Genomic DNA, 9,636 nt, shown 5'->3' on the forward strand with positions numbered 1-9,636 from the left:
GTCAATATAGGTTAAAGTAGCAATTCTAAAATGGTGAAAAACAACTATGAAAAAATTGTGACTTATAGTCCAGAAAATACGGCATTTAAATTGTCTCTTGTTCCCATAGGCCGCCATGTGTCACGTCCACGTGGCTGCGCTGGTCGCCGAGTACCTTCACAGGAAAAGTAAGACGAAAAACCTTGTTTCCAACCCTAACGCAACCCCCAAAAAACCCACCAATGTACTTCCCGATGGACAGAATTGTTCCCCAGTGGGCTGGCCGCCTTCAAAAAGGTGACGTTGAACATTGAAGAGGAAGCCGCCATGAAGGAAGACACGGGGATGCAAGACGTTTATTACAGCGAGGTTCTTTGACCGAGTCTCGAAACTGTTCCACGTAATCGGAACAAGCGAAATTGAAGTGCGTTTCTTTTCCCATTTGTCGTCAGGAAGTGCTGGTGGAGCACCTGGAAGTTTGCGTGGAGGCGCTGTGGAAAGCCGAGCGCTACGAACTGATCACGTACATCGCTAAACTCGCCATCCCCTGCTATGAGAGGCGCCATGAGTACGAGGTACCATACGTTTCAGTATCAGGTCCTTTGTTTTTGATTCTGTTTCGATCCCGGCGTAGGGTCCAATCTGGCCCGCGAGGTTGCATACATAATTCCACGCTTCATCGACTGTTTTACGTGAGCTACAAAACGTTGGTTCTTTCATTTTAGGGCTATGCGAAAAAAATCTGGGTTGTAAAATAGCTAACATTTTTTTTGCACTTAAAAAAGTAAAAGATTCATCAGAAATTTACCATCGAGAAAATCCCCACTGACCGCTAAAAAGTCAAGAAAAGCACACCTAAAATAGCTCTTTTTCAGATTGGACAGTTTATTTATGTTAATCAAAACACTAAAACATTGACTGGAAATAATGAAAAAGCACTGTTTGAGTAACTAGCTCCATCGAGCTCTATTTAGGATTCTTTTGGAGGCCATATTCACTGACACTTTCCACATATTTTGTGAGCCATTAAAAATATAATTTGGACACCACTAGTATAAAAAATACTGCCCATCCCTGCGGATAACATGCATTAAAATGTTTACAATTAGAGACAGGCGATAAAACAATAACAATAATTATTGTCAATGATAATATTAAAAACCTTTGATAAAAAAATTAAACTGCAATTACACTACCCGGCCACCACAGAGAACGGGGGCGCCGTTGCAAGATGAACACGAGTTCCAGACCAACGAAGAAGAGGATGATGGAGAAACGTATTTCTAGCATGTTAGCAATAGAGGCTAACATGGAGCATGAACGCAAAAGGACAATAACACAGCCAAAATAAGCGATTATGAGATGCAGGACAACAACGAGCCGACCCACTAAAACGGGTCAGGAACCTTTTTGACGAAGAGAGCCACAAACAATTCATATTTTCCAATATTATTCCTTGTGAGCCATTCTACGAATTTAAAAGTCAAAATACATACATGTAAACGAGTTCCTTTTCATTTTTTTTTTTAGTAATTTCACCACTTTTAAAGTGGAAAAAAATGAATATTTTTTTTAAAGATTCTTATGCTGTTGCTAATCAATGAGAGGATGCATTCCAGAAGAGTTTACAGCCAAAAAAATGAAGATTAAAGCAGTTCTAGATGTAATATATCAGTTCTGTCACCAGCGATTTCCATATTTTAGCTCGCAGGTTAGCAAAGAGCCAGATGCACCCATCAAAAGAGCCACATGTGGCTCCCGAGCCATAGGTTCCCTACCCCTGCACTAAAATATCCAAGTGCATTTTTTTACATGTTTTTTTTTATTGTGATAACATTTTTTGTCAAATCTCCCAGCTGTACTTAGAATATAATTAACATTCTTGCAGAAACTGAGCCGACTGTACAACACGCTGCACAGAGCCTACAATAAAATCATGGAGGTGATCCAAACCGGTCGGAGGCTGCTCGGAACCTACTTCAGGGTCGCCTTTTACGGACAGGTACAATCTTCATTTTTGTAATATTACCGGAAAGCAGTCATATTCAATCGAGGTATTCAAACAAAACCCTGAACCTACTTTGAACTTCTCTATGCTGCTTTTCCACGACTTCCTCTTTTCTCACAAGAAGGCTACTATGGCAATTTTGCAACAGCAACTCGTAATATTTCTCAATATCTATGTGAATAGTGGGAATATTTTATTTAGTCCTGGTTTTGTGTTTTTACGCAGGGCTTTTTTGAGGAGGAGGATGGGAAGGAGTACATCTACAAAGAGCCCAAACTGACTGGACTTTCTGAAATCTCCCAGCGCCTGCTGACGCTCTACGGGGAAAAGTTTGGACCTGAAAATGTCAAGATTATTCAAGACTCCAACAAGGTGCGGTAAAAAAAACAACAAACAAAACGACAACAACAACTGTGTCTCATACAGAGCTTGCGTCCCTTAAGGTGAACCCCAAAGATCTGGACGGCAGGTTCGCCTACGTACAGGTGACCTTCGTCAAGCCTTACTTTGAAGAGAAAGAGGCGCCGGAAAAGAAGACGGATTTTGAGAAGTGCCACAACATCAACCGCTTCGTGTTTGAGACGCCGTACACGCTTTCGGGGAAAAAGCACGGCGGCGTGGAGGAGCAGTGCAAGAGGAAGACCGTGCTTACAAGTACGGTGCAGATTTCACAGAGGGCATTTCAGGGCGTATCCGTTTCTTTCTGTTGCGCAGTCTGTGTACAAAAGCTCAAATGGATGGCAATTAGTGTCTTAATTTAATTGGACCAACTCGTTCCCTGAACAAAGTTCCTCCTCCCTGCTTCTCTGTGTGTTCGTGATTGTTTACAAGATTGAGGTAATTCCGGAATAGGAGGACGATTCGCTGGTCCTGAGAGCAAATAGTAAAAAAAAAAAATGGTCCAAAATATATTTGAACTCACTGACACCTAAATGTATCTTTATCTAGCGAAGGGGTGTCAAACTCATTTTTTTGAGTTTTGTTTTCATTCAGAAGGCCATTATGTCTGCTAACTAGGCTGCTATAAATACAGTATTTTCCACACTATAAGGTGCATTTTCAATGAATAGCCTATCTAAAAATTTGTTTCATATATGAGATGCACCTGTAGAAGTAGTAGTAGTAGTAGTAGTAGTAGTAGTAGTGGGAGTAGTAGTAGTGGGAGTAGTAGTGGTGGTAGTATTAGTAGTGGTAGTGGTGGTGGTAGTAGTAGTAGTAGTGGTAGTTGTGATAGTAGTAGTAGTAGCAGTCGTAGTAGTGGGAGTAGTAGTGGTGGTAGTATTAGTAGTGGTGGTGGTAGTAGTAGCAGTAGTAGTTGTGATAGTAGTAGTAGTCGCAGCAGTAGTAGTAGCAGTAGTAGCAGTGGTAGTGGTAGTTGTGGTAGTAATGGTAGTAGTAGTTGCAGTAGTAGCAGTAGTAGTAGTAGAGGTAGTTGTGGTAGTAATAGTACTAGCAGTATTAGCAGTAGTAGTAGTGGTAGTAATAGTAGTAGCAGTAGTGGAAGTTGTAGTGGTTGTGGTAGCAGTAGTAGTAGTGGTGGCGGTAGTAGTGGTGGTAGTGGTAGTAGTAGTGTTAGTGGTGCTATTAGTAGTAGTGGTAGTGTTAGTGGTGCTATTAGTAGTAGTGGTGGTAGTAGTGGTGCTAGTAGTAGTAGTGGTAGTTGTAGTGGTGGTGGTAGTAGTAGGAGTAGTGGTAGTAGTAGGAGGGGTAGTTGTAATGGTGGTGGTAGTAGGAGGGGTACTTCTAATGGTGGTGGTAGTAGTAGTGGTAGTTGTAGTGGTGGTATAGTAGTAGGGGATTGTGTTATGTATACACCAGATGAAGCTGTAGTCGTAGTAGGGAGTTACACATGAACATTCAATTCCTTTTTAATAATTTAATGTTCATTCAAGAAAAGATATACATATATAGACATATTTTTTATTTGTATATGTTTTAATTATATTAAAAATAAAAGTGGAAAGCAGGACATGGCATGTCATCACACTTGAGTGGGCTGGATATGGTCCACCGGTTTGACCCCTGTGATCTAACGAATGAAAATGGTGTTGACTTAATATTGTATCTTGTATTTTTCCACCTTCTTACCTCAGCTGCCAACACCTTCCCCTACGTGAAGAAGCGTGTCGAGGTGGTTGGGGAGAAGCAGGTGGAGCTGAGGCCGGTGGACGTGGCCATCGATGAGATGAAGTCTCGCACCGCCGACCTGCAAAAACTATGCTCCGGTGCGGAGGTGGACATGATCCAACTCCAGCTCAAACTCCAGGGCTGCGTGTCCGTGCAGGTGCGACACTCCCGGATAGACCACCAAAGCTTGTTGCGAGATCCCTCTCTTTATTTCTCCTTGCAGGTAAACGCTGGTCCTCTAGCTTATGCTCGAGCATTCCTGGATGACAGTAAATCGAGCCAATCCGGAGGCAAGAAAGTGAAAGAGCTTAAAGAGATTTTCAGGCAAGCCTTGCATAACATTTCTCATGATAAGGGCCAGTTTTTGCAATGGGCAATATAGGCGACTGCCCAGGGCCCAATGTATTCGGGGGCGCATGAAAAATGAAATGAAAACAAAACAATGTCTTTTCGCAGACGTTTCGTGGAGGCGTGCGGTGTGGCTCTGGATATTAATGAGCGTCTGATTAAAGAAGACCAGTTTGAGTACCATGAGGGTCTCAAGGCTAATTTCAAAGACATGGTGAAGGAACTCTCGGAAATCATCCATGAGCAGGTAGACTAATCACTTTGGGTTTTCATTCTAGGCACCACTTTAGATGAAGTAAGTAAAGCCAGGAGTGTCAAATGCAATTAATCGATTAATCCATTGACAGGTTTTCGTATTTTCACGACTATAAGGCGCACTTAAAAATCTTAATTTTTTTTCCAAAATAGACAGGGCACCTTATAATCCAGTGTGCTTTATATATGGAAAAAAATCAAATTTGTCATTTATTGAGGGTGCGCCTTATAATGCAGTGCGCCTTATAATGCAGTGCGCCTTATAGTCGTGAAAATACGGTATTTTTAATATAAAAAGGGGGGAAAGCATTTCTTTTAATCTTCCGGGTTTTAAATGACTATTGTATTATTTATTGTTTAATTATTTGTATTGAAAATTTAAAGGAAAAAAAAAATTAATTATTTGTTTATAATTTTAAAATTTTTCAAAACATTTTTGGGATTGAAAAAAGTGAAAGGAAAAATTATAAAAATATTCAGGGTTTTTTAGATTTAAAAAATGAGTATCTTTTATATATAATACATTTTAAGAAATTCATTTTATTTTATTCATTACGTTTTTAAACATTTACTGGAAAACGCTTTCACGGGCCGGACAAAATGACGCCAAGGGCCAGATTTGGCCCCCGGGTTGCCAGTTGGACACGTGTGAGTTAGACTTTTTATCTGTGTAGCGGTTATGTAAGCCCGTTATTTAGCAAGAGTGGGACTTGAACCAATCATTTCCTTTCTCTGAAAAATATCTCGCAACGACCGCAAAAAGTCAGATTTGTGGTCTGCATTGATTGGCCATGTCACTGCATTGTTTAATGTTTTCAGACTAACTGGATTTTATTTGTGCTTTTTTTCCAACTGTGCTCTCCCTCAGCTTTAAGGAAAACAGGTAATTTAAAAAAGAAAAAGTTCGAAACAATAAAATGCATCCATTTAAAAAAAAAATCTTTTATTAATCAGTAAACAAAATTCAAAAATTCCAAAGTTTCTCAGCTAATGGCGAGCCACTGTTTACCTGACTAGCTCCACCTAGAGTTGAAGCTGAGAAAAGCTGAATTCAAGCATCTTGTGCGTGCCATATTTAAAAAAATAATAATAATTTGGTGAATAAAAACTTTTCCCGCACTGGATTTTTGTTTTTAGCAAAAAATGCAGCTCTTTCCCCGCTTTCAATCCAATATCATGAATTTTGTAGTATTTTTTTAAAATTTATATTAGCACGTAGCTTAGCATACGCACTCTTTCCCTTGATCTATTCATTTACTGTATTTTCACGACTATATGGCGCATCGTATTTTTAGCCGCAGTGTCAGTAACGAGTGCTATTTCTGTATTTTAAACACACAAAGGAGCCACCATTTTTTAGACGCATATATATTATATATGAATATCTAACCGCAATAGCGCTGGCTACCGGAAGCAGCCCCAGACTTCTTTTCCGGTTTCCGGTGCGCAGTGACTGCTGGGATATATAGTTCTTGCACGCTACACCCACATGCTAAAAACATGTTTTTAAAAAGGCAAAGGAAGCAAAACTGAGTTTGGTTGTACTTTATTTAGCCATTTTACAACTTATTCACGTCATCATCACCCACAAATCCATCAAAGTCCTCATTTTCTGTGTCCGAATATAACAATTGTCTAAATGTGTCATCGAAAACGTTGAGTTTAATGCGTTCGTCCAGGTGGCCACAATCCATTCACAAATAGTAGCTAGCTAGTAGCTAGCGCAACTTTTCCAACGGTGCTTTCCATGCTTCGTCATGCTGTGTTGATGTCGATGTATACAGGCCACAATCCATTCGCAAATAGTAGCTAGCTGGTACTAGAAGAAGAAGAAGAACTACTACATATCCCAGCAGTCACTGCGCAGTACTTGGTCCACGGGAAAATAGTAGAGTCGGTGTACCCTATCAACTGATTCATTTTATTTTATCGTGATAACAATTTTAGTATTGGTCCATATATAAAGCGCACTGGATTATAAGGCGCCCTGTCTATTTTGGAGAAAATGTAAGACTTTTATGTGCGCCCTATACAGACGCTCCCCTACTTCCGAACATTCGAGTTACGAACAACGGTACATACGAACATGTCTGCAAATTGCGTTTATGTCGAAAAATGTTCGTAAGTTCGATTTTGTATTGCGCGCCTTCTTCCAAGTAGTGCTTCTTTCCGCCGCTAATACCGACGCCTGGCGCTGTGAGAGCTCAGCTCACCTAGCATCCACCTTCCTCTGCCCAGTTCGTTGCAATGCGGAAGTGCGTGAACGTATATCTCCAGTGCGCAAAGAACCTTTTTCATTTGTATCATAAAAATATCTCGTGCATCCATTATTGAATATGGTTGGTGAAAAGCGAAAGGCTTCTATTGAGGGAGTTGCAAGGAAGAGGCAAGCCATTTCATTTGAAATGAGTGGCAATAATAACAAAGCTTGATGCGCGTTGCACGGGAATACAACTTGAATCGTTCGACCGTCAGTACCATTTATAAACATAGAGATCGTGCAGCAGGACCCAAATATTGAACGTTGCACAAACTTTGCAAATCAATTGAATGATGCCATACAGTGCTACCGCATCATTTATGATGAAAAAAAATGCAATCGTCATTAGATAGCTTCTTTCGGCCAGTTTCTAGTAAATCTCTCTCTCTAATGTATGTATACAGTACTGTATGTATTGTCTCCATTTTATTAAATGTTTTTTTTTCAGTACAAACCAGTGTGTGTTACTTATACAAGCCTTAAACATACAAATGCACTTATATAAACCTTCAATATACTTATATAGGCCTTAAACATAAATTATAATACAAAATATAGCACTGAGCAACTTACGAACAAATTCAACTTATGAACAATCGCTCGGAACCTAACTCGTTGGTAAGTAGGGGAGCGTCTGTAGTCGTGAAAATACGGTATTTATATATTGATTGATTTATTAACTTATTTATGACCTATTTATGTCTAAAAATGTCTTTTACTGTGTCTGTATTCTCACCCCTATTGTGACAATGAAATGTCCTGAATACGGGATGAATAAAGGGATCTAATCTAATGGAAATTTTCAGTTCTACCAGGCGGGGATGATGCGCTCACTCCTGCAAAACTCCCTCAACGTCTTCCGCGCCATCAGCGGGATGTCGGCCGACCTCGTTTGACGGCGTCTGTCCAAATGCGTCGCGGGGAAACCAGTTTTCAGGTGCGGCGAAGAATCAAATCGAGCAAATCAAGTCATGTTCCAAGGTTCTGCTTTTCTTGCAGTTGTGCAGGACACCATTTTGTTTTACTCTGACATTTATGTAAACACGGCCAGGCCTTTTTTTTTTTTAGCCTGAAATGTAAACAAGAGGGTCATGTTTAAAGTTCTCGACTCGCTCGCGGTTCCTCCTGTTCTTGGAAAGGTTGTCACAAGTGCTACACTGAATATTCGCCAATTGTACATAAACTCACCCATGCTTGTAAGTATCGGAAATATTTATATTTATCACATGTTGTGTTGACTTTTTTTTTTTTTGCATTACAGTTGGCAGAATAGCTTGTCCAATGGAATTCTTTGTACAGATTACAACCCTCCCCATAAAAGAAAAGACCAACAAAAGCTTGGGTTTCTTTTTTTTTTCTTTTTTTTTTATTTGTTTTAAGCTTCTCGAAATGAGATATGAAGTTAAGTAAACGATGTGGTAAAATGGATTTCTCTCTGACAGTGAACTTAATGACTAAAGGGCGATGACTTTATTGCGCCGACTCAGAGTGGGCGGAGCCTGTGTGTTGGGAAACCACCCACAATCTTCAATTCCAGGCAGGCAGAGCAAGTATAGTGCAGTGTCCAACGAACACGCCTGCTATTTCCCTTTCCCTCTGCTGTTTTCCGTGAGTTTCTATTCCTCTCTGTCGACGCGGAGAACTTTAAAAGTCCACAACTCAACCAGAGCGACATCAGGAGGGAAGAATGCTTGTAATCTGGGTCTTTTTTCTCAACGCGTTGGTGACTTCGACTCCACACAACCACGCAGGTAAGCTCATTTGAGCCTCAGGTTGTTGACATTTTTTGCACAAGCTTTTAATTACCACATTTTTCTGACTTTTTTATTTAAGCCTGCGGCTTATATTAAACTACCACTTTGTTTTTTTTCACTCTTTTAACCTATAGTTACCCCACCGCCTCCAAAAAAATCTTCGTTACGTTCACGTTTAGTTTCACTTTACGTAGGTGTGTTCTTAGTTTCGGATAAATTAACTCACCAAATTATTTTTTATCTTTATTCAGCATTAATTGTACCCAACTGAATTGTGTTTTATTTTTTATGTTTTTTTGTTCCTAAGGTCGTTTTCTTCCGCCCACTAACCTGTCACATAAGTGGATTGATGATTTTACGGTAAAGGTGTTCTGGCTGAAGCCCAGCAAGTTGCCAGAGCATTGTAAAATTCTGTACAGCTATGAAAAGGGTGAAAAAACCATGTGGACCAGTTTTACAAAGACTCTCCTCAAGTCTGACGCCGGATCTCCCGGCTGGAACTTCACCGTCAGAACGACCGGCAGCTGCGGAGTGGAGAGCGAACCCGCGTCAATTTTTATTGACACTCCGGAGCCACGAGGTACAAACTCATTCTTGCTATGTGAAGTCGTTCCAGAATCGTAAGACAATTTAGCCTTCAAATTCTTGAAAAAACGACCCATGACTTTTGAAATTTCTTAGCTAAATGGTCCTCATTAATCCATAATTCACTAGGAAAGGTTTGATTACCTCATTTTATTAGGTGTTTACAATATTTAGTCATAGGTCACTATTCTGACATCTGTTTTTTTAAGTATAAATATCTGTCTATGTAACTAAACACCGTGCGAAACAACTACAAACACTAATACCGTATTTACCGTATTTATAAGTATAAGGCGCACCCTTAAAATTGAAAATAGGGA

General features: G+C 40.0%; 1 protein-coding gene across 2 annotated transcripts in view; it reads left to right on the plus strand.

Moving 5' to 3' along the window:
- Nucleotides 1–8,313, plus strand: part of dock11 (dedicator of cytokinesis 11) — a 37,897-nt gene extending 29,584 nt beyond the window's left edge. For both annotated transcript variants that reach the window (XM_077588301.1, XM_077588302.1), the window contains 10 exons: nt 110–167; nt 242–348; nt 432–554; nt 1,868–1,981; nt 2,213–2,359; nt 2,431–2,641; nt 4,081–4,271; nt 4,338–4,438; nt 4,571–4,709; nt 7,784–8,313. In XM_077588301.1, the coding sequence (XP_077444427.1) occupies nt 110–167; nt 242–348; nt 432–554; nt 1,868–1,981; nt 2,213–2,359; nt 2,431–2,641; nt 4,081–4,271; nt 4,338–4,438; nt 4,571–4,709; nt 7,784–7,873 (1,281 nt within the window). In that variant the 3' untranslated portion in view covers nt 7,874–8,313. The remainder of the gene's footprint in view (nt 1–109; nt 168–241; nt 349–431; nt 555–1,867; nt 1,982–2,212; nt 2,360–2,430; nt 2,642–4,080; nt 4,272–4,337; nt 4,439–4,570; nt 4,710–7,783) is intronic.
- Nucleotides 8,314–9,636: the final 1,323 nt, after the last annotated feature.

Source organism: Stigmatopora argus, chromosome 20, assembly GCF_051989625.1.
Source record: "Stigmatopora argus isolate UIUO_Sarg chromosome 20, RoL_Sarg_1.0, whole genome shotgun sequence".
In the NCBI taxonomy this organism is placed as follows: Eukaryota; Metazoa; Chordata; class Actinopteri; order Syngnathiformes; family Syngnathidae; genus Stigmatopora; species Stigmatopora argus.